The 25,588-nt window shown below is 45.0% G+C and overlaps 1 protein-coding gene across 5 annotated transcripts in view; it reads right to left on the reverse strand.

The window, feature by feature from the left end:
* Positions 1-1,926: 1,926 nt before the first annotated feature.
* The window catches only part of LOC123991090 (rab effector MyRIP-like), a 152,935-nt gene continuing 129,273 nt past the window's right edge, over positions 1,927-25,588 (reverse strand). For 4 of the 5 annotated variants that reach the window (XM_046292288.1, XM_046292291.1, XM_046292287.1 and 1 more), the window contains 13 exons: positions 20,098-20,178; positions 19,333-19,430; positions 19,038-19,118; positions 18,664-18,837; positions 16,212-16,380; positions 15,077-15,762; positions 13,602-14,351; positions 13,039-13,101; positions 10,042-10,233; positions 8,275-8,436; positions 6,048-6,146; positions 5,908-5,968; positions 1,927-4,252 (listed from right to left, as the gene is read on the reverse strand). In XM_046292288.1, the coding sequence (XP_046148244.1) occupies positions 4,209-4,252; positions 5,908-5,968; positions 6,048-6,146; positions 8,275-8,436; positions 10,042-10,233; positions 13,039-13,101; positions 13,602-14,351; positions 15,077-15,762; positions 16,212-16,380; positions 18,664-18,837; positions 19,038-19,118; positions 19,333-19,430; positions 20,098-20,178 (2,660 nt within the window). In that variant the 3' untranslated portion in view covers positions 1,927-4,208. The remainder of the gene's footprint in view (positions 4,253-5,907; positions 5,969-6,047; positions 6,147-8,274; positions 8,437-10,041; positions 10,234-13,038; positions 13,102-13,601; positions 14,352-15,076; positions 15,763-16,211; positions 16,381-18,663; positions 18,838-19,037; positions 19,119-19,332; positions 19,431-20,097; positions 20,179-25,588) is intronic. The other variant, XM_046292289.1, reaches the window with a different exon arrangement.

Genomic DNA, 25,588 nt, shown 5'->3' on the forward strand with positions numbered 1-25,588 from the left:
TAACCTATTACAAATGGTTTATAAAGGGTGTGGTAAAATATGTTAATAAACAAATACAATCATAATAAACAAATGTAATAATTTTGAATGGGTAACACATATCACACTGATAACGTGATATGATCTACAATGATTCTAAAAATACATTTTGTTATATATCATCTAAGGTTTTTAACATTATTGATATGGCATTTATAAAGTAAATAATCTTCAAATCCAATAAATGGACCTCCACTGCCTGATGAAAAGGTGACATCTACTTTCTGGTTATTGTTCATACCAGGTTATTGTTTGTAGCATAAATAGTATTGTTCATACCAGGCTATTGATCATACCACCTTATTGTTAATACATGCTATTGTTCATACCACTAAATTGTTCACACCACGTTATTGTTCATACCCGGGTTATTGTTCATATCACGTTATTGTTCATACCCGGGTTATTGTTCATATCACGTTATTGTTCATATCACGTTATTGTTCATACCATGTTATTGTTCATATCACGTTAATGTTCATACAATATTAATGTTCATACCATGTTATTGTTCATTTCACGTTATTGTTCATACCCAGGTTATTGTTCATGTCACGTTAATGTTCATACAATGTTATTGTTCATACCAGATTATTGTTCATATCACGTTATTGTTCATACCACATCAGAACTCATACCAATACCAAAACATTGTGTCCTTTACAACATTAATACTAGTTATGGAACAGCAATATGAAGGGTTATTAGGTCTGACTATCAAATGTGACATACTGTTTAGGCATAACGGTACAACTATGTAGGCTACATTGTGGACAGGCATTTGCGTGTGCTTGTCAGAGTTTGAGTGTGTGTGTTTCTGTCTGTCTGTGATTGCGAGCACATGCTTGTATATACTGTGTGTGTATATATACTGTGTGTGTATGTATACTGTGTGTGGGATGAGTGGAATCATCAAGTTAAGGTTGAATTATATATATATATATAGCTTCCACTCATCCCGCGTCTTTTCTTTGTCAGGTCCAGAGATAGATCCTTTGTGGTACGTGGGGCGTGGGGTGAGGCCCATCGGGCGCTTTGGGAAGAGGCAGAGCAGAGGAGGGGGCAGTGGTGGGCTCAGACACCCTGAATATGTGATAAACACCCTGGAGCTTCTCCTCAACACCATCAGGAACCAGGAGAGCCTCGGGAAGACACTGGGAGGGGAGGACGCCGACTGGTTACCGTGACAACACGCTCGCCACCCACAGTCTGTGTTTGTGAATGTGTATTTTTATTTATTTAATCAAGGATTGTCCCCGTTTCTCGGTCTCTTTCTCATTTTCTTTCTTCCTTCCTGTCTTTCTTCTACTCAAGGTTCTCTCTCAAGCCTATGTCTTACTCAAAGGGACCTCTAAACTGGCTGACCCAAAAAACAAGTTGTATTCTGTACATACTGAGAAATGCAATCTATATTGATTAATAAATGAAGATGTCTCGAACTATGTTTTTGGTAGATTGGTGCCGTTACCGATGATTGTTGAACGAAAAGCAGGACGTACATCAAGAGAAATGTAAAGATGCTCAAATTCCAAATTAGCGGGTTCATATATATTTTTTTTTACCATGAGGTAAATAGGTATGAATATTGCTGAAAAGGGGATTTTCTTCGTAACATAAGATAAGTAATACGTCATTAACTCCAAAAGGTTAGAAATGACAGGAAACTCCAGAGATCATTCAGGTATGCAAACTTTTATTCATTTAGTATTACACTTTTTCTCATTCAGAGCAATTTGGCACATAGAGAATACATTTTTTGCTTCTTCATATTTTCCCCAACACATGATATGGATTGCAACAAATGATTGCACATGAGTGAATAGTCCATCAAAGCTGTGCATAGTGAACTTCACTGCAGTCATTCCGTTGTGATGGCAGCTAGATGGCAGCTAGGTTGCACAGTCTCCCACAGACAACACAGAAGGATCAAGTTTATGATTGGGCAATTATATCTTCTATGTCATATCCATTTTTTACATATATATATATATATAAACAAATTCTGAGGTGATATCACTTCTTTTTTTACAATATAAAAATACAGGACATTGATAATGATGAACCCCTTGGCTGTGCTTCTCGTGAAAATTTTGTACATCTATTTAACATGCGTTTATACACAACACACCTCCAGGGACAACGACAACATACAGGAACGATCTGCAAAACCCGATCATAGGATGAACATATGGACCCACCAGTGGACAGTGTTCAAATAGAACCCAATAGAATCAAATATCATTATATCATGTAAAAACAACAGAAGTCCCAGCAGTCCAGAGGTATGGGAATAACCTGTTATCAAAGGACAACTAGATGACACTTTACACTAGTTCTGGTCCAGGGTGTTATGTGTGGCCTGAAAAAAAGGCTGCACATAACACCCCGGACCAAAGCAAACGTCATACTATTTTACCTGTCATTACCGAGCAGTAGACACGAACAGAACCCTACGCAACCTTGTATTTCATATCCTCTATATTAATACTTTGACTTTCTCAATATAAAGAGCAAGGCCTGTATTTGTAGATCACAATGAATACAGTTAACATGGACAGGGAAGATCTGATCCTAGACCAGTACTCCTACAATGAGACGCTTGATAGAAACAGGCCGAGCACTCAAGACTCTTTGGAGTTGTGTCACACACTGCATCAACTACTATTTATAGCATCTCCCATTTGATTATGAAGATCCTTATCAACTTTTGAAATCATACGTTTTTAGACAATTAATGCAGCCACACATATAAAGCACTTTGAAGATGGAAACATGACACGCTTTCAGACATAACTGATGAGAGAAGCGTTCAGAGGGGGAGAAAGCTTACGCCATTTTCCACTCACCTTGTTTTAGTGAAAATTATAACAATCTTGAAAAGTTAAAAATTCAATTGCTTGTAATAAAATCATGGTTTTCATAGCATTTTGTCATACAGCCCATTAGGCTTCATTATGTTTACATATTTACTAGATATTTAGCGCAATGTACAATTCATTACTGGAGCCATACAGCACAGGTGACAAATCGGGATCTATGCCAAATAAAGGCCACAAAGCTGAAATAAATTAAATATAAAAATAACAACTAACGGCTTAGATGGTGACAATTTCATAGACAGGTGTTTTTAATTGGTAAGAAACACATGTTCATTTAATTAATTAATGGCTTCTTTGGGTTCATAAATGCTTTACAGATAGGTAGCCTATTTGTGTGACAAATGCTTCATTATTTGAAAATGCAATTAAATGTAAATGTTTCATTACATTACTAGCAATATAGCAAAACTTTCTCCAAATATGGCAACTAAGCACAAGAGTAATTATGTCATCACAAAATCACCTCCTTCAAAAAGGTTAAGTTGTGTTCACTTGCTATCTTAATGACAATTGTTAACTGAGGAACAGGAGAGGACACCCGATGTTTTTTCAAGTAATCTCCTTTTCTAAAATTTGAAAAACATCAGACCATATCTTAGTGAATGAGGATTTCTTTTTTGCTACTTTCAGGGAAATTATTACTTTTGGAGTCTTTACACAGAAATAATAATTAAATGTCAACATTGAACAGGTTCTGCAACTGCTCTACAATTCATCATGACATTTCATCGGTGAGAGAAAGTAAAACAGTAGTATATAAAACATGGTTTAGCCTCTTTAGGGACACGTACCACAAGTATTTCACGTGTTTTTTTCACATCTTCTTTGTTCATTAGTTCAAACACCTACAACACTCTTGCAAACAGTTAGAAAAAAAGACTGACAGATGTTTTTTTATTTTCTGTACTATAATGACTCTGAAGTGACCTTCTTTTGATAGTAAGACAGTGAGTTGTCACGGTGAAGAGTGTTCGCATGCTGATTTTAAGGCAGAGACACGCCGTCTATCAACTCACCACGTTGTGGGTGTCGTGGTGTGGTGGTTACAGTGAGTGAGGACCGGGGGGTGGATGGAGTAGGATGGGGAGGCATGGTATGGGGTCATTTTTAGGGGGTGACAGGATGGGGAAGTGCCTGGCTGAGGAGAGCGCTGGTTCGGGTGCTCAGGGCAGGTGTTAGTCCCTGTGTAGCCCGAAGCGGATGCTGATTCAAGGCACTGGATTGGAGAGGCCCCACGGGGGTCCACGGGTCCTGGGGTGCCCTCGAGGGACTTTTTGTGCTGTCTGTATGTCAGTACGGCTGAAGTGCTCTCACCTGCTGCTCGGACTCCTTATCTGGAAAAAGACCAAGAAATACATATAGACATATACTTGAGCTATTCAGGCAAGGAAAGTATTCAATAGTCAAAATGACAGATGAAGCTATTACATAGTATAACGTAAATGTAGTTTACATTGCATATACACTGAGTGCACCAAACATTAAGAACACCGTCCTAATATTGCGTTGCACCCCCCCCCTTTTTCCGCCAGAACAGCCTCAATTCGTCGGGGCATGGACTCCACAAGGTGTCAAAAAGCATTCCACAGGGATGCTGGCCCATGTTGACTCCAATGCCTCCCACAGTTGTGTCAAGTTGGCTGGATGTCCTTTGGGTGGTGGACCATTCTTGATACACCTGGGAAACTGTTGAGAGTGAAAAACCCAGCAGCATTGCAGTTCTTGACACAAACCAGTGCGTCTGGCACCTACTACCATACCCTGTTCAAAGACAACCTAAATATTTAGCCTCGCCCAGTCACACTCTGAATGGCACACATAGACAATTGAGACATGGATTGTGTAAAGACAATTGTCTCCTTCTTTAACGAACTTGTGTCCTCCCCTTCATCAACACTGATGGAAGTGGATTTAACAGGTGACATCAATAAGGGATCATAGCTTTTCACCTGGATTCACCTGGTCAGTCTGTGGAAAGGAAAGAGCAGGTGTCCTTTAAGTTTTTGTTACACTATTTGGTCGTATTTAATCAGAATTGGGCATGAAAGTCAGAAGTTCCCCCAGACAGAGAGAGAAACAGTAAAACATGCATCCCTTCCTGAAAGAATACAGCTCTGATCTAACGACGATCTTTTTAAAAGACGCTCTGTCGATCTCCTTCTGAAATCAACACGACATGACTATGAGACGACTTCTTTGATGTCGCCTCTGTTGCGTTGTGCTTTTCTTTGAGACTAAAGCTAAAAAATAAAAAAAAACAGAGTGAATCACTGACACGGTGAGGCTGCTTGACGGCGCCAAACAGAAACAAAACCACCATTAATAATTAATTAAATAATTATTAACATGAAAAGGAGTGTGTCCCATTGGCTGATGACGCAGCCGTCCGATTCGTCTCTTATTCTCTGTGCTTCGTCTCTCTTTCCTAATTGAACCTTTCTCTTTCTTCCCTCTCTAGCTGGTGCATTTAGTCTGGCGTCCATTCAATCTCCTCCTGTAGATCCAAATGTGTGATGTTAGCCTTCCAAGTGTGAATACCAGCCCCCCCCCCCCCCCCCCCCCCCCCCCCCCCCATCCAACATCCACACATTAAAAAGGGTCCGTTACTCTGCGGAGCGGACAACATTGTGTTGCCACAGTGATGTGAGCCAAGATCGATGTAAAACGCACATGAACGCCCTAAGAGGGTGTGTGTGTGCGTGTGTGTGCGTGCGTGTGAGTGTTTTACGACTGCTGAAAGGCAGAACTTGCTCCTTGAGACAGTGTGATATTACACAGTCTGAAAGATTTGAGATTTTATGAAGTGACAACGTTTGGATCATTTTGCGCCCTGGTACTTTTTCAATCAACAAGGGGAGTCAACCCTATAAACTTAATTAAACAAAAGTAGGACATGGAAATGGAGGCATCAATTGATTAAATAGAACTAAACAAATGGTTCAGAAGCAAAAACAGGTTCTCTTTGTGAGCATTTCAACAAGTCCGTTACCTTTGGCTGGAGGGGCAGGTAGCTTTCTCCTCTGTTGACGTGACGTGTCGAGGGTTTGAGGCTGCAGAGAAACAGTACATGAGTACAGTGACCATTAGGCTGTGTATGTGTGTAATAATTGTAAGGTGGAAAAATACTACCTTAGGTTTTGGCTTGGGGAACTTGGAGAAACGATTGCAGGCGGTAACGTTCAGTCCAGCCGTTTTTAAAGATAATATCCTCACCTCGATGTCTGATATCTGGAGGGAGAAGATGAAAAACAATTCAGAAGGATAATAGGATATCAGATCTGAAGTAAAACTACACTGCTCAAAAAAATAAAGGGAACACTAAAATAACACATCCTAGATCTGAATGAATGAAATATTCTTATTAAATACTTTCTTTACATAGTTGAATGTGCTGACAACAAAATCACACAAAAATTATCAATGGAAATCAAATGTATCAACCCATGGAGGTCTGGATTTATAATAATAATAATAATATAATATATGCCATTTAGCAGACGCTTTTATCCAAAGCGACTTACAGTAATGTGTGCATACATTCTACGTATGGGTGGTCCCGGGGATCGAACCCACTACCCTGGCGTTACAAGCGCCATGCTCTGAGTCACACTCAAAATTAAAGTGGAATACCACACTACAGGCTGATCAAACTTTGATGTAATGTCCTTAAAACAAGTAAAAATGAGGCTCAGTAGTGTGTGTGGCCTCCACGTGCCTGTATGACCTCCCTACAACACCTGGGCATGCTCCTGATGAGGTGGCGGATGGTCTCCTGAGGGATCTCCTCCCAGACCTGGACTAAAGCATCCACCAACTCCTGGACAGTCTGTGGTGCAACGTGGTTTTGGTGGATGGAGCGAGACATTATGTCCCAGATGTGCTCAGTTGGATTCAGGTCTGGGGAACGGGCGGGGCGGGCCAGTCCATAGCATCAATGCCTTCCTCTTGCAGGAACTGCTGACACACTCCAGCCTCATGAGGTCTAGCATTGTCTTGCATTAGGAAGAACCCAGGGCCAACGCACCAGCATATGGTCTCACAAGGGGTCTGAGAATCTCAACTCTGTACCTAATGGCAGTCAGGCTACCTCTGGCGAGCACATGGAGGGCTGTGCGGCCCCCCAATGAAATGCCAACCCACACCATGACTGACCCACCGCCAAACCGGTCATGCTGGAGGATATTGCAGGCAGCAGAACATTCTCCACGGTGTCTCCAGACTCTGTCACATATGCTCAGTGTGAACCTGCTTTCATCTGTGAAGAGCACAGGGCGCCAGTGGCGAATTTGCCAATCTTTGTGTTCTCAGGCAAATGCCAAACGTTCTGCACGGTGTTGGGTTGTAAGCACAACCCCCACCTGTGGACGTCGGGCCCTCATACCACCCCCATGGAGTCTGTTTCTGACCGTTTGAGCAGACACATGCACATTTGTGGCCTGCTGGAGGTCATTTTGCAGGGCTCTGGCAGTGCTCCACCTGCTCCTCCTTGCACAAAGGCAGAGGTAGCGGTCCTGCTGCTGGGTTGTTGCCCTCCTACGGCCTCCTCCACGTCTACTGATGTACTGCCCTGTCTCCTGGTAGCGCCTCCATGCTCTGGAAACTATGCTGACAGACACAGCAAACACAGGTGTCTTGCTAATTGCCTATAATTTCCACCTGTTGTCTATTCCATTTGCACAACAGCATGTGAAATGTATTGTCAATCAGTGTTGCTTCCTAAGTGGACAGTTTGATTTCACAGAAGTGTGATTGACTTGGAGTTACATTGTGTTGTTTAAGTGTTCCCTTTATATTGAGCAGTGTATATTTTCTGTTCATGTGGTGTAGATCAAGGCTCCGGCTATCAGATCACTTCAATTCACTTTGCTACTGAAGGACAATTTAGAAGACACCAGTGGAATACAATTACATATCCTTCACACTATCCAGTCTCCACATTTAAGCCTGTATTCTAACAGGACCATCAGACCTTGCGTTCCAGACCGACCACATTGTAGACATGCCATGTCATCGACTGCACAGTTGGGCTTCAAATTGCTCCATCATAACACCTGGTTGGTAGCCTAGGGTGATCTAGTGGTCTAAGACGCAGCGTCCAGGACACATGCCAACCAACTTCCCTTTACCACAAATTATCTTTCAGCCCTGTCATCCACTCTCTCTTTTTGATCAATAAATTGTGAAAATACCTTAAACATACTGTATATGACAAAATAAGATGTGATTGGCTAATGTGATTGGCTAATATGTCACACCTACACAAGTACTGTGAAATCTGACATGCATCTGCAATGTAATCAGCATGGAACACAGCCATTGAAACAACTGGTCGTTTGGATATGAATGGACCCCCTACCTGGAGCTCAGACTGCTGCACCTGGGTGGCGGCAGTGGCCACCTGGTCCTCCAGGAAGGCCAGCTCTCTGTCTGAGGTGCTACTGCTGATGTCCCGGGCCACTTCCTCCAGGTCCCCCAGTGCCCCCTCCAGGCCGTACACCGCCCCCGCAGCCAGGTACACCTGCAGGGACAACTCACATGTTACAGGAGAGCTCAATGGGCACAGGTTCTGAGCATAACAATGTTGGGATCCCACAGGGCTCTATCCTAGCGCCTGTCTTGTTGAGCCTCTACATGAAATAATACAGGTTGTAGTCACTCTATGGTCATGCTAAGATGGACAAAAGTGGCTCAGATAGTGACTTCAGATGGGCAAGTACACATGGGTTATCTATTTTCTTGATCTAGGGTTATGGTTGAGGTTAGGGTAAGGATTATGTTTTGGGTTTAGAAAGCGCTGCACTTTGGTCCTTTCTAGCATGGCCAGATAGTGACAACCACCAACATTCAGATGTATGTACAGTTGAAGTCAGAAGTTTACATACAATTAGGTTGGAGTCATTAAAACTCATTTTTTCAACCACACCACACATTTCTTGTTAACAAACTATAGTTCTGGCAAGTCGGTTAGGACATCTGCTTTGTGAATGACAAGTAATTTTCCAACAATTGTTTACAGACAGATTATTTCACTTATAATTCACTGTATCACAATTCCAGTGGGTCAGAAGTTAACATACACTAAATTGACTCTGCCTTTAAACAGCTTGGAAAATTCCAGAAAATTATGTCTTGGCTTTGGAAGCTTCTGATAGGATAATTGACATAATTTGAGTCAATCGGAGGTGTACCTGTGGATGTATTTCAAGGCCTACCTTCAAACTAAGTGCGTCTTTGCTTGATATCATAGGAAAATCAATAGAAATCAGCCAAGACCTCAGAAATTGAAATTGTAGACCTCCACAAGTCTAGTTCATTCTTGGGAGCAATTTCCAAATGCCTGAAAGTACCACGTTCATCTGTACAAACAACACTACGCAAGTAGACACCATGTAGCCGGCATACTGCTCAGGAAGGAGATGCGTTCTGTCTCCTAGAGATGAACGTATTTGGTGCGAAAAGTGTAATTCAATCCCAGAATACCAGCAAAGGACATTGTGAAGATGCTGGAGGAAACAGGTAAAAAATATCTCAAGACATCAGTCAGGAAGTTAAAGCTTGGTCGCAAATGGGTCTTCCAAATGGACAATGACCCTAAGCATACTTCCAAAGTTGTGTCAAAATGGCTTAAGGACAACAAAGTCAAGGTATTTGGAGTGGCCATAACAAAGCCCTGACCTCAATCCAATAGAAAATGTGTGGGCAGAACTGAAAAAGCATGTGCGAGCAAGGAGGCCTACAAACCTGACTCAGTTCCACTAGCTCTGTCAGGTGGAATGGGCGAAAATTCACCCAACGTATTGTGGGAAGCTTGTGGAAGGCTACCCAAAATGTTTGACCCTAGTTAAACAATTTAAAGGCAATGCTCCCAAATACTAATTGAGTGTACGTAAACTTCTGGCCCACTGGGAATGTGATGAAAGAAATAAAAGCTGAAAGAAATCATTCTCTCATCGATTGTTCTGACATTTCACATTCTTAAAATAAAGTGGTGATCCTAAGTGACCCAAGACAGGGAATTTTTACTAGGATTAAATGTCAGGAATTGTAAAAAAAACTGAGTTTAAATGTATTTGTCTAAGGTGTATGTAAACTTCCGACCTCAACTGTAGGCTGTGGTTCTTACGTTTTCCTCCATCTTTGTGAGTTTCTGGTCCAGCTCCCTGGTCTCTAAGCTGCTGGAGAAGGATTCAGACGCGCTCATGCACTCTGAGGGGGTGACGCTATCGCCCCCCGCCTCACCAATCAGCTCCTCGGTAGCGTTGAGCACCTTCAGGACTTCTGTGGTGATACTGCACAGAGATGCGGCCGAGTACTTCTGTTCAACACACACACACACACACCAGATACAAAACAGACATATAACACACACAGAGATACGAGTTATAGGCACAAAGATGACTACTATCAGTGAGTAAAAAACATATGAAACAGTGAAGAGGGTCCGAGTGAGATGTTTACAGCTTTGGTCGTCAATGACAATGACAGATGAAGTCAGTCAATGACACACACACAGCTTTTACACCTCAACACACATATATCATGACTCACGCTCGACCTGCACGGAGCGATCAGGTGGAAGGAAAAACAGTGTGAGGAAGAAGAGTCTGAGGTTTTGGGTGGAAGAGGAGGAGAGCTGTTGACCTTTTCTATTAGTAGATTCCGCTATATAATAGGTTTAAGTTATAGAGGTCACGCAAGGGTGACAGTGGACCTAACATGAGGCAAATGAAAGTGCAGTCTCTGCTTGAACCTAAACGACATAACAAACCACACTCCAACTGTACAGTACAAACAAGAACAGTACATCTGAAAAGGAGAGCGGGAAGATGGAGAAGGAGAGAGATGGATGTAATTCAATATTGAGTTAATCATTGGCTTGAAGCTTTGATCTGTGGGACTAATGAGTGCATTGATCCACCCGCTTTCTCTCTCTCTAAGACGCGTTAGCCGGCTAGCGACGTGCATGGGCTTTGAAAGGAAAGGCACAGTGTGGGTGTTAGGAGGTGTTCGTGGGTGGCACTTGAGCCGGAGATGAGACGAGATGAGAGACGGCTCCTTTTGAGCACTCGGCGGTGACTCCGAGAGCAAAGAGTTACGGTGCTGACCGAGTAGGTCGATGGAGAATGGGAGCCGGAGTGAGAGTCTTGGCCATCACCCCCATTACAAAGAGACATCATTACCACGTGGCTCCCAACACACGGCTCCATTTCCTACTGCGACATTTGTGTTGAGAAAGCACTTTAGACAGTGCATCCACACCCGCATTCCTGAGATACCATGCAGTATCTGCTTGTGCACTTGCTTATAAGCTGCTTGCTTATCAGCGAGTGACATTTCCTCCCAAATTGGGCCCATACCTGGTGCGGACAAACACACGTGACCGTGCTCCTGCAAGCGTCTCAGCCGATCGTGCCACCTCAAGAGCAAGTTAATGAAGTGACGCAAGCTGGAAACTCACAGCTGAGGAGTAAGTTTCACACGTCCCCGTGTGTTCCACTGGGGCTTTATGAACACGCCGAGGATCTATACTCGTGGGTTGTGCAGATATACTTCAGTGTCCTTGTGTTATTCCAAAAGAGGGAAGGTGACAGCAACTTACACAAATGGCACCATGATTTTAAAACGTTCCCGTTGCGATCATTTGTGGAAGACTTTACGGACATGACTTTACCCAGATTTAGCACCCCATTCCAGAGAAGGCTTTTAGTAGTGTGTGGGATACCATGGTAAATCCATCCATATTTATCTCTTGACATACCGTACCTCAAATGGAGAGCTGTCCAGTAGTGGTAAAAGTACTCAATTGTCATACTTGAGTAAAAGTAAAGATGCCTTAATAGAAAATGGATAAAGTGAAAGTCACCCAGTAAAATACTACTTGAGTAAAGATCTAAAAGTATCTGGTTTTAAATATACTTAAGTACAGTGGTGGGAAAAGTACTAAATTGTCATACTTGAGTAAAAATAATAAATGAAAGTAAATGCTATACATCCAATTCCTTATATCAAACAAACTAGACGGAACGATTTTCTTGTTTTTGTACATTTACGGACAGACTCCAAGACTCAGACATCATTTACAGACGCAGCATTTGTGTTCAGTGAGTGCCAGATCAGAGGCAGTAGGGATGACAACACGTTATATTGATAGGCACGTGAATTTGGACCATATTGCTGTCCTGCCTGAGCCTTCGAAATGTAACGAGTACATATTTGATGTCAGGTAAAAATGCATGGAGTAAAATATCAATATTATCTTTACAAATGTAGTGGAGTAAAAGTAAAAGCTGTCAAAAATATCAGAGGTAAAGTACAGATACCCCCCCACAAAAAAAAAAAAAATACTTATTAGTACTTTAAAGTAATTACACTTATGTACTTTACACCACTGGTGGTTTCACACCTTTTATGTAGCTGCCATTCATACCCCCAGCCTCTGCCCTTTACAATTGTCGAAAATGTATTGAAGGAAGAAGAATAAAAGAGAAAAGCACTAGAAGGGATACGCGTATATTACCTAATGCAATCGGCTTCGTAGCTCTAAATTGAATCCAGCACCATACGCTTTTCACTCGGTTATTTCACTCCCTCTTTCACTCCCCATCCACCCTGAGTGGCTTTGAATAACATTGAGAAGTGTCCAGAAGTCCCTAAAATAGGCCACATCTAGATAAGAACAAATCGGCGTCACAAATGGTACTCTGTACCCTACATTTAGCGCACTACATAAGGAATAGGGTGCTATTTTGGGACACAACCAACTGAAGTAGAGCAGAGAGAGCGAGCGAGAGAGAAAGAGAGAGTGACTAATACCATTATGGTCACTGAAAAAACAACCATGTCTCACTTGATGTCTTACTTGTGACAGTGTGTGTGAGAGGATTGTAAAAGGAGGAATCATCAGATAGTTGCACGTGTGCATGGCTGAGTGTGTGTTAGTGTGTGCTGTCTACGTCCATCACAGTAATTTGATAGTTTTGGTGTTGTATCAGGTGAATGTTAAGTTTGGGACTGTTATTCTTGACTCATGTTGCATAGAAGGTCTATGCATGTATGTGTGTGTGTGTGTGTGTGTGATGTCCTGACCGGGGGCCTGTGTTATAGAGACAGTAGATCTCACCTGCTGTAAGAGAGAGGAGAGCAACTGTAGCCTCTGCTGTAGTTCCAGCCAATTCTGTCCCTCCTGACAGACAAGACAGACACGCATGGACGGACGGACAGACAGAGAGACAGACAGACAGGAGAAAGGGAGAAGGAGAGAGGTGGGACATGGATGGCACAGCAAAATATAGGTGAGAAGAGTTGAGAAGAGGTAGGCGAGGAGGGAGAAAGAGGTTAGGGATGAGAAGAAGGTACGGACAGAAGAAAGGCAGGGGAATAAAGGCGTGAATGAGAGAAATGAGACGTAGGAGTACGATACAGAGACAGTCTAAGATCAGATTGAGAGATACCTAAGGGTAGCCCCCTGCCGTGTTTAGGTGAGGACAAACAGGACAATGATGGTAGGCTAAAGACATAGATGTACTAGAGAGCTCATCTCCTATCTTTACCCATGGTAAAACAGGCTTTGGGCCAAGTATCCCTATCCTGGTATACATATCTCTAGATTTGGCCCTCTATCCAACTCTATGGTTAAAGTGAAATATGAAACAATGCGTTCCTGTTCCAACTCTCTCTGCTCACCTGTCCGTCACACAGCACCCCCTCCTGGACAGATGGGGTAATAACAAGCGAGGTGGGCGTGGATCCGGTCTTTTCATTTTGGTCTTCCACTTGTTCCCCCTTTTTCTCAGTCTTTTTGTCCACATCTTTTCCCTGTGGTCTCTTACTGAGCCTGTTCTTCTCAACTCTCTTCTCTTCTCTATCATCTACTTTCTCTTCCAAACTCTTTCCTCCTCTCCCCAACCTACTCTCCTTCACGCTCTCCTCCTCTCTTAATATTGGCCTTTCCGTTAGTCTCTCTCTCTTTTTCAGTTCCGGCCCTTTCACTGACTCGATTGTCTCTCTCTTCGCCCTATCCTGACTTGTACTCCTCGGTCTGTCTCTCGGTCTCTCACTCTGTCTCTGTCGATCTCCTTCTCTCTCATTCTGCCTCAGCTTCTCTTTCGGTCTGTCACTTTCTCGGTCTCTCCCTCCAGGACTTTTGATTGGCTCGTCCTCGGATGAGCTCACTACTTCTTTGCTGTTGGCTCGTCCAACCAGCTGGCTCAGTTTGGATCGGAGCTCCTGCTCCAGTGTGTCTCCGGAGCCGGGACCAGTGCTGCTGGTGGATAGGGGGTCAGGGGTCATGGGGTTACGGGGGCTAGGGGCCGCAGAGTTAGGGGCCACAGTGTCCTGGTCCTCGGGGGTCATGGCCTCGGGCACCACATCAGCGGCGGCCATCTCCTCACTCATGCCCCTCTTCAACAGGCCGTTCAGCAGGAAACTGTTCTCCTAAGGATGGAGAGAGAAAGTGAGTGACAGAGACAGAGCGAGCGAGAGAGCGGGAGAGCGAGAGAGCGAGAGAGAGAGAGAGAGAGAGAGAGAGAGAGAGAGAGAGAGAGAGAGAGAGAGAGAGAGAGAGAGCAAGAGCGAGAGCGAGAGAGAGTAATAGGGAGAGAGACCTTAAAGCATATTTTCTGTCTTTATGAAAAAAGATGGCCCTATTTTGCCAAACAGTGTTGTGGTAAATGTTTCTCAATAGTCTTACGAGGGTTGACCAATGACTTTACACTTTTTTCAGACATTTCTAACAACAAGAATGTGGTGGAGTAAAGATGATTTTAAACCTACAATCTCTGCAGCTGAATCTACGACCGTAAATGAGAAATGAGAACAAGATTGGTGTAGCTGCAACACGCGCCATATCTTCACACTTGAGTAATTTTGAGTAATTTAGCACAGGGTTTTCCTGGGCATGTTTTTTTTTTTTTTGCCGTAGCACTACACAGCTGATTCAAATAACCAACTTTGATTATTTGAATCAGCTGTGTAGCGCTAGGGCAAAAACCGTGGACCTTAGTGGGGGCCCCAGGACAGAGTTTGGGAAAGCCTGATTTATCAGACACTGTCAGCAGAGTGACTTACTGTCAGTGCGTTCAACTAAGGTAAGACAACCACATATCACAGTCATTGCAAGTTAAACCGTCCTCAAGGCTTTGTTAGTGTCGTCCTCCCACCTGTACAGATTGTGCGTAGAGGGTCTGTGTGTGTGTCTGTGTGTGGGCCTGGTTCCCTGCCGCTTCCCTCTTGCTCTTCCTGCGTCTCCGCGACCTCCTAACCTGGTCGCTCTGCATGCTGTCCTCTGCCTCGCTACTATCCCCAGTCACCTTGGGGTTAAAGTTCACATCCAGCGCCTCCGGGTGGAGCGGGTACGAGGGGAAGTTCTGGTGTTGATGATGATGGTGGTACTGAGCCTGCTGGGGATGAAGATGCGAGTCTGAGTTAGGGCCTTTTCTTCCCATCACGTTATGGAAGGGTTTGCGGGGGCGGGCGGAGGGTACCGACGAGGACTCTGAGTCAGAGTTGACGGTCTCCCTGTTGGTGTACTGGCCCGAGGAGGGCGAGGTGACTGGGAGGTGGACTGGGGTGTACGTCCACTCCGGGTCGTGTTGGGAGTCCGTGTAGTACGTCTCGTCTGAGAGTTTCTGCCGGAACTGGCATAGCGCGGCCCCCCAGCCCCCCTTGTTGTTCTCCTGATCGGAATCAGAGCCCATCTCGTCATAGGCCGAGACCACGCCAGACTCTTTCTCCAAGACGCTGAACACCAGCGACTTTCTCTTGGCCAGTAGGCTGGGACGGGAGTGCTGAGAGGTCTGCAGCGCAATCCAGTTCCCGTCAGGGCTCTGCAGCACCGAAGACGCACCTGAACATACAAGCACAGGCAAACATAGAAAAAGTTCACGTGTGTGACAAAACACAGCATTCTTCCTGTGAGCTTAACCGTATGGAACTGTCCTGTTTGCATGTAACATACTGTAGTTGACTGTACAAATAAGAGACTAGAAATGAGTGACATGCCTTTGTGTGTAACATTATGGACATGTCTCTGGGTTGAGTGTAGAGTGTTGTGTGTCTGACTATCAGGAGGACTGCCATGGACGTGCCTCTGTCTCTAATGTGTGTGTGTGTGTGTGTGTGTGTGTGTGTGTGTGTGTGTGTGTGTGTGTGTGTGTGTGTGTGTGTGTGTGTGTGTGTGTGTGTGTGTGTGTGTGTGTGTGTGTGTGTGTGTGTGTGTGTGTGTGTGTGTGTGTGTGTGTGTGTGTGTGTGTGTGTGTCTGTATGAAGGAGGCCGGGTTTCAGTGTGCTTCTTACTGGAGTTGTCCAGGCGGTCCACACTCTTCCAGCTGGGCAGTGAGGAGGCCCTGGTCGTCTCCTTCTTCAGAGAGGCGTAGTCCTGTACCCCGCCCCCCGCCCCCATTAGTGCCTCAGTCACCTTCTCTGGGGAGTCATCACTGGTCAGGGAGAATGCTGACCGCGACCTCTGTACACACGCGCACAAACACACAAAATACATGTTAAATGACATGCTACGCACTTTAAAAACTATGAGTGCTGACAAGGTGACACAGAACTCTGGGTCTACCAGCCAAGGGCAGCTTGAAATGGAACCGGCACAGCCGCAGAATTTTCCTCGGGGCAGCAATTTTCCAACGCTTCCGTTCCAGACAAACAAACATTTGAGGATTAGGTCGAAAAGATTTGCTTGTTTGAGGGGCTATGTGGATAACGGTGACTACGTGCGGTTATTGACTGAACCTGCTGAACGTGAACTGGTTTGTTTGGTTAGAATCCCAGAAGGTATTCAAAGGAAATGGCAACTCAAGTTTGTGTTCCTCCGGGAGCCAGGTACACCGTAAGACTGACTTTCAGCGTGCGTCCCAACCAAATGGCACCCTATTCGACATAGTGCACTACTTTTGACCCAGAGCCCTTCCATCTGGGACGACGCACCAGTCACATGGATGTGATTCCTATAAAGAGACAGCAGGGGGCATCAGAGAACTACAATACAGATAAGAACAGTGGAAGAGGGACGCAACCCTGTTCACACAAACACACTCCCTCGGAGCTCATTCATAGCGTGTGTGTGTGTGTGTGTGTGTGTGTGTGTGTGTGTGTGTGTGTGTGTGTGTGTGTGTGTGTGTGTGTGTGTGTGTGTGTGTGTGTGTGTGTGTGTGTGTGTGTGTGTGTGTGTGTGTGTGTGTGTGTGTGTGTGTGTGTGTGTGTGTGTGTGTGCATGACCGTGTGCACACTTTTGTGTGCACCTGTGTGTTTGTCTGCGCACACTTTTGTGTGTGTGTGTTTGTCTGCGCACACTTTTGTGTGTGTGTGTTTGTCTGCGCACACTGTGTGTGTGTGTGTGTGTGTGTGTGTGTGTGTGTGTGTGTGTGTGTGTGTGTGTGTGTGTGTGTGTGTGTGTGTGTGTGTGTGTGTGTGTGTGTGTGTGTGTGTGTGTGTGTGTGTGTGTGTGTGTGTGTGTGTGTGTGTGTGTGTGTGTGTGTGTGTGTACAGAGAGTGTTGATAAAGGGAGCCCATCCCTCTGTGGACCAGGGAGTTGAGGAGAATCCCTGTGTATTCAGCAGCGCTTTGATCATGTGTGAATGTAACAGACTGGGAACGTGGCTTTGATTCCACACTGCTGCGCCTGCCTTACACCCACGGGACGATGACAAATCTCAGCAAGCTTCCCTCTAACTACCCCTTTGAAATTCTGCCAGGCGTGTGTGTGTAGAGGTTTCCCAGGTAAGTTACTGTACAGCTCACAGGCACAAACCGGTGACAACCCTCAGTGGAAAAGCAATCATGCGAAAATCTGCCAATATAATGGAAACACTTAAGTAAATGAGGGATGCAAAGTATATTAAAAGCATGTGCTTCCACACAGGTGTGGTTCCTGAGTTAATTAAGCAATTAATATCCCATCATTCTTAGGGTCATGCCCCCATAGGATGACAATGCCCCCATCCACAGGGCACAAGTGGTCACTGAATGGCTTGATGAGCATGAAAACTATGTAAACCATGTCTCCATCACCAGATCAACACAAATGAGCACGATTGAACTTATGATGGAATTTCTCATGGAAGAATGGTATCGCATCCCTCCAATAGAGTCCCAGACACTTGTAGAATCTATGCCAAGGTGCATTGAAGCTGTTCTGGCTCGTGGTGGCGCAACAGCAATTTATGTTGGCCTTTCATTTATGTTGGCAGCCAGCCCTCAACCCAGTCTGTCCTCATATCTCATCAATAAGGACAGGAGTTTTTCCTGCCCATGTGACCGGACCAGGCCCCAGCTACAGACTATATTTAGGGCCCAGCTTTTCCTCGGTCAGTTCACATGGTCAGGAAAAAGTGTAGTGTAGTGTAGTATATTATAGTGGAGCTTAATGTATTGTAGTGTAGTATATTATAGGGAAGCTTACTGCAGTGTAACGTATAGTGGAGCTTATTGTGGAGTAGTATAGCCTAGTGTAGTGAAGTGCATTTTGTTGCAGTGTAGTGTAGTGTAATGCAGTGAAGTGTAGGGTAGTATAGTGTAGGGTAGCGTAGTGTACTGTAGAATACTGTAGTGTAGTGCGCTGAGTTCAGTATAGTACAGTGTAACATAGCTTAGTTTAATGTAGTGTAGTAAAGTGTATTGTAATGTAGTGTAATGTAAAGAAGCAAAGTGTAGCGTGATGTGGTGCACGGTAGCGTAGGGTAGCGTTACGGAATGTAGCGTAGCATAGCCTAGTGTAGTGAGGGCTTCCACCCAGACTGACCCAGAGGGAGTAGGAGCTCTTGAGGTGGGCCTGGTTGGCCTGGGCCAGGGTGCTGTGAGGGTGCTGGCTGGGGGAGGACAGCTCACTGCCCTGAGGCTGGCCCTGGCTCGGTCTCTGGGGCCACACAAAGTCATACTCTGTCTGCATATCGGAATGCTTCCTCCTCTGGATGATCTGGGAGAGAGAAGGAGAGGGGGGGAGAGAGGAGAGGGGGGAGAGAGGAGGGCGGAGAGAGAAGGAGAGGGGAGACAGAGAAGGAGAGAGAGAAGGAGAGGGAGGAGAGAGAAGGAGAAGGAGGAGAGACAGATACAGAATGAAAGAGGGCAATGCTAATGTGATGTCACTAAAAACTTCACACCAAACATAAAAGGTACTTTTTGTACGATGGTTGTGGCCAGTTCCTCTATAAGCTCTTCTTTGTGGTCCCGTAGATAGCGAGCCTCATTCTGCTTCTCCTGCAACACAGACGTCAAAGCCCAGTCAGAACTACCGTAAAACAAGCTTTTCTACAAGCACTAAAACCAAATCCTCATCCAAATAGCTCCAAACCAAAAGAGACAGAAAGACAGACATGGAAAGAGAAAGAGAGAAGGAGAAAGAGATCGAAAGAGAGAGGGATGGATGGATCGGTAGAGAAAGAAGGGAGGAAGAGAAGGAGTGTTGCCTCACCAAGCTGTCACTGAATTCCTCTGCGTTGGCGATGGCTTCCTCTATGGCCTCCTCAGCAACGCGCAGGGCAACCGTGAGGGTCTCTGCCATGCTGTGTCCTGCCAACACACGCACCAACACGTTTACTTACAGCGCTCTCAGGAGTGGTCATTACCTAAATGGCAGATTTAATTAGAGATACAGTATACTAGACAAACAAAACATTACCGCTGCAGAGAGAATGCAATTACTGCTGTCTGAGTGTGTGCGCGAGTCTCTCGCACTCTCTCTCTGTGTGCGTGCGCGCACATGTGTGTGTGTGTATGTATGTATGTATGTATGTATATGTATATATGTATATATATATATGTGAGCGCATATGTGTTTGGGAGTCTGCTTTAGAGGGGCAGATAAGCACACTGTGGTCTTGTCATTTGCTGTGGTGACTCGTGTCAGGGCTGTGGTGGAGTGTTGCTGTGGTGACTCGTGTCAGGGCTGTGGTGGAGTGCGGCTGTGGTGACTCGTGTCAGGGCTGTGGTGGAGTGCGGCTGTGGTGACTCGTGTCAGGGCTGTGGTGGAGTGCTGCTGTGATTACTGTGATTCACAAACACAAGTGGCCGCCTGGGAGGGTCACAGACCTCTGGAACAAGAAGACCACGCAGCAGTGTGTGTGTGTGTGTGTGTGTGTGTGTGTGCTGTAGCTATATGCAATAAGCTAGTATGATGAAACAGATATAGCTAGAATGACCATTAATCATTGGTTGGGTTCTATATGAGGTTGTGTACCTTCACTCTGCCTGTAGAAGGTTGAGTCACTGCCACAGATGCTGCCATCATTGTCATTGCTTCCGTCGTGAACACTGCTTTCTACAGGGGAGAAAGAGACAGAGGTTAGAGGTCAGAGGTTAGCTACGGACTGTGCTGGGAGGAACCTAGGCTCACACTGAGAGCCTCACCTCAGCAGCAGAGGAGAGCAATGATATGAAACAGGAGGAAACAGTAGAGCAGAGAACCTACGACACTGCTCCAGTTCATTTCAACACATCCCTTCTTTCAGCCGTGTGTAGTGTACTATAGTGTATGCGTGTGTGTGTATGAACTGTGGGTGTGTTTGCCTGCGTCGTGTCGTCTGTTCATAAACCACACACAGAGGGCCATTTGAGGGCCATTTGTTGGCAGATATGTATCCCATAGGGCCATCTGTTTTCTCCAGGAGGTCTTTCATCGACTTTTTAGTTCCTCTCACGGGAACAATCGACTTCCTTCAATTAGCAGCTTAGATCCACAGCTCTGGGACGAACACCAGTGGTACAGCTGAAATGATCACCCTGCCACAGCCTGTGCCTCTGAAGTACTGGGCTGAACTGTGTGTGTGTGTGTGTGTGTGTGTGTGTGTGTGTGTGTGTGTGTGTGTGTGTGTGTGTGTGTGTGTGTGTGTGTGTGTGTGTGTGTGTGTGTGTGTGTGTGTGTGTGTGTGTGTGTGTGTGTGTGTGTGTGTGTGTGTGTGTATAGAGGCAGAGACGACTTCAGCGGTGACATGAAACACTCGGAACCTAGCAGTGGGAGTCGCGGCAAGCCACTAGGACTCCTCTGAGTGTCTGTGTACAGTGAGGCTGAAACTGCAGTGACATTTGGGACAAGGCGAGCAGACAGAGTTGCTTGTGTTGGTCTGTCCGTCTGTAGTGAGACTCTGCTTGGTCAGGCATAGGACAGGTTGTCTTGCGTTTTAACCGTTTTAGTCCTCTCCGGCTGAGTCGTCAGCCTTTCAGTTCTTCTTTGATCCGACAAGAACTCCCACCAATGTCTTCTTTAACCACATCACGGTCCTGTGTCCTCCCGTCCTTCCTCTTCCTCCCCTGTTCCTCCTCCTCTTTCTGTCATCGTTCGACCATCCCGCCACTCCTCTCTGGAGCATGTTTGGCCATCTGATGGCTTGTTTTTTCCCCCCTCTGATAATAAGTGAGATTTGTGGCCTCACAACTCCACCATGGCGTATGGTTTAAGTCAGCTTCCTGAATGCGTCTCAAACGCTTCAGGCCAGCTTCATTAAATGCCACTCCAAAGGCCTCGCTCTCCTCTGCTCTAGATACAGCGTGTGTGTGTGTGTGTGTGTGTGTGTGTGTGTGTGTGTGTGTGTGTGTGTGTGTGTGTGTGTGTGTGTGTGTGTGTGTGTGTGTGTGTGTGTGTGTGTGTGTGTGTGTGTGTGTGTGTGTGTGTGTGTGTGTGTGTGTGTGTGTGTGTGTGTCTGTTCATTGTGACTTAAAGGAGAGATACAGCCAACAACAACATGCAGTATGTTACCCAGCATAAATAAAGTCTGAAATCATGGACGCAGCAGGACAGGGAGATACACTGGCACCGCTGACGATGACCGCGTCCTAATGAAGGAAAAGCAGCAACAACAACAACGGCCTGTAAACAAACAGGATCACAAGATGGAGGCCGCGTGGCATTTTGTTTACTGACGCTTTTCTGTTTCTTTCTTTCGTTTTCTCACTTCCCCTGTCTTTTTGTCTACGTCTCTCGCCCTCATACACACAGCCACACTCCCCCCCCTCTCTACTTCCTTGTCACACACACGCACGCACTTTCTGAGGATGCTGAGGATGTGAGAACTAGATGTATGGCAAAGTGAGTGATTCCCTGGGTAACAAGTGTCATTGTTGCAGGTGACCCTGTCTGTTATCTTTCACGGCAACGTCCACCGCCTGACGCTTTACCGTCCAGGCAGACAGTCTGACAGACAGACCGAACACGTGAAACCCGCAGATTTAACCATGACACAACACCCCGCCACGCACTGTCATGACCCTCTCCTGAATCGTTTCGACCCTCCACGCCGAACAGAGCCCCTCCCCACCTGCACTGGGCGTGTCCTCCTCAAACCAGGAAGCTTACGTCATCTCATGTCAGTTTATTACTGAGCGATGGAGAGAGATCTATCTTTACTGTTCCCGTTTCATTTCTTCTCATTGACCACGGTCTCACCTTTTCCCCACAGACGGCTCGGGAGGGGAGTCACTCGATATCACCATGACTACCCTGCCGACGGCAGCACCGGGCTGTGTGTGTGTGTGTGAGAGAGACACTCCTGTCGGTAAAGCTCCACTTAAAGGTAAAGTTCCTCCAGCAGCAGTCCAGACAGCTACCTTTCAATTATATTACAGCATCTGCCATCGTACACTTTCCCAGCACACACACACACACACACAACAGGCAGCTTTCAGCAATGACTGGGCCTTCATTTACACCATGGCAGCTCACACACCAACAGTAAGAGAAAGAAAGAGAAAGACAGACGAAGAGAGAGCGAGAGAGAGAGAAAGAGAGAGAGGGCGGGGGGATTGAGAGAGCCAGAGAGAGGAAGTGAGAGAGAACAAGCGAGAGAGGGATAGAAAAAGAGAGAGAGTTTGTGAATGAGAAATGCACAGACTGGGAGTAAACCTGACTGTTCCATTTGCTGCATGTTGTAGTGAAACATACTGGCCACCAGGGGCACTGCAGATCAGGTGCCATTAGGGGTTGAGATGAGAATGGCATGGTGGATTTCTGTTCTGTTCTCCACCTACCAATTGTGTTCTGACACCGACAACGCCTCTACAATAATTAGTTGGGTGGCACTGTGTGTGTGTGTGTGTGTGTGTGTGTGTGTGTGTGTGTGTGTGTGTGTGTGTGTGTGTGTGTGTGTGTGTGTGTGTGTGTGTGTGTGTGTGTGTGTGTGTGTGTGTGTGTGTGTGTGTGTGTGTGAGAGAGAAAGAGAAGACGTGTGTGCGTGTATGTTGGTTTTTGTGTGTCCTTAAACGTTTTTAATCGTCTGACACATAGTTAGTGACAGATGAATATATCTTTAACACCAGAGTCACTTAAGGTCACATCATGACATCACCTCAAGCTTCTGTGGGACCATAGCACTACACTCACTATGCCATCCTGTAAACAACAAGCACACACACAAACCCGCGAGTGCATACGCACAAGTATGGGGACACAGACGCACGGACCACACACACAAAAACACAAATGTGCATATGTACATAAACCCCCACACACACACAAACCATTCACAAACATACACAATCCATTCACAAAAAAACACACAACTACTCAAGTCCTGACAGACATATCGCAGATACACTCCTGGTGCCGCATGTCACCGATGTGACAGCGTTTGGCATTGCGTGTTTCGCCACAGACACACACACACACACACACACACACACACACACACACACACACACACACACACACACACACACACACACACACACACACACACACACACACACACACACACACACACACACACACACACACACACACACACACTTCAGGACAGGGCTGTGTGTGAGTCACTAATGTTCTAAAACCGGAGAGAGCAGCAGGAAGCAGGAGAGAGACAACAAGGTCAACAGTCACTGATTCACTGGGTTGGCTAGAGCTATACGTATAGTATCTATTAGAGGTCGACCGATTAATTAATTATGGTCGATTTCAAGTTTTCATAACAATCGGAAATCTGTATTTCTGGACACCAATTTATTTTGTTCCACCTTTATTTAATCTTTATTTGACTAGGCAAGTCAGTTAACAACACATTCTTATTTTCAATGACTGCCTAAGAGCGGTGGGTGGGTTGACTGTCGTGTTCAGGGGCAGAACGACAGATCTTTACCTTGTCAGCTCGGGTGATTCAATCTTGCAACCTTACAGTTAACTAGTCCAACGCTCGAACCACCTGCCTCTCGTTGCACTCCACGAGGAGCCTGCCTGTTACGCGAATGCAGTAAGCCAAGGTAAGTTGCTAGCTAGCATTAAACTTATCTTATAAAAAAACAATCAATCATAATCACTAGTTAAACTAGTAATATCATCAACCATGTGTAGTTATCTAGCGTGTCCTGCGTTGCATATAATCGATGCAGTGCGTATTCGCGAAAAAGGCCTGTTCTTACGCCAATGTGTACCTAACCATAAACATCAATGCCTTTGTTAAAATCAATACACAGAAGTATATTTTTTTTTTCATATTTAGCTAAAATAAATCCAGGTTAGCAGGCAATATTAACTAGGTGAAATTGTGTCCCTTTTCTTGTGTTCATTGCACGCAGAGTCAGTGTATATGCAACAGTTTGGGCTGCCTAATTTGCCCGAATTTTATGTAATTATTACATAACATTGAAGGTTGTGCAATGTAACAGGAATATTTAGACTTATGGATGCCACCCGTTAAATAAAATACGGAACGGTCCGTATTTCACTGAAAGAATAAACGTCTTGTTTTCGAGATAGTTTCCGGATTCTACCATAGTTTCCGGATTTAATGACCTAAGGCTCGTATTTCTGTGTGTTATTATGTTATAATTAAGACTATGATTTGATAGAGCAGTCTGACTGAGCGGTGGTAGGCACCAGCAGGCCCCTAAGCATTCATTCAAACAGCACTTTTGTGCATTTTGCCAGCAGCACTTCATTGTGCTTCAAGCGTTGCGCTGTTTATGACTTCAAGCCTATCAACTCCCGAAATTAGGCTGGTGTAACCGATGTGAAATGGCTAGCTAGTTAGCGGGTGCGCGCAACTAGCATTTCAAACGTCACTCGCTCTGACATTTTTGACATGCGTTCTTCTGGATTTTTGTTGTTGTTATTCTGTCTCTCACAGTTCAAATAAACCTACAATTACAATTATATACTGATCATTTCTTTGTCAGTGGGCAAACGTACAAAATCAGCAGGGGATCAAATACTTTTTTCCCTCACTGTATATCATTTTGTAATTTAGGTGAATTATCCCTTTAAAAATGGCAACGGTGTTAAAACCAACCTTCATTCACCTGTGATTTTCAAGTGGGCGGAAAGTGTTCTATTACTTTCAAATACTATCTGCTCTTTTCGAAGGCGCTTGACTTTTCCTCTAGTTTGTCAAAAGCTCCTCAACTCAAACCAACAGCTGTAGTCAGATCTCCCCACTTTCAGATCAATCGAGGTATAGTTTGTTATGTCAACAAAATGTGCCTTCATACATTGTGGGCTCAGATCAGTGGTGTAAAGTACTTACGTAGTACTTTAAAGTATTTTTTACTTAAGTCGATTTTTGGGGGGCATCTGTACTTTACTTTACTATTTATATTTTTTGACAACTTCTACTTCACTACATTCCTAAATAAAATATTGTACTTTTTACTCCATACATTTTCCCTGACACCCAAAAGTACTTGTTACATTTTGACAGGAAAATGGCCCAATTCACACACTTATTAAGAGAACAACACTGTTCATC

This window comes from Oncorhynchus gorbuscha, linkage group LG12 (assembly GCF_021184085.1).
Source record: "Oncorhynchus gorbuscha isolate QuinsamMale2020 ecotype Even-year linkage group LG12, OgorEven_v1.0, whole genome shotgun sequence".
NCBI lineage: Eukaryota > Metazoa > Chordata > Actinopteri > Salmoniformes > Salmonidae > Oncorhynchus > Oncorhynchus gorbuscha.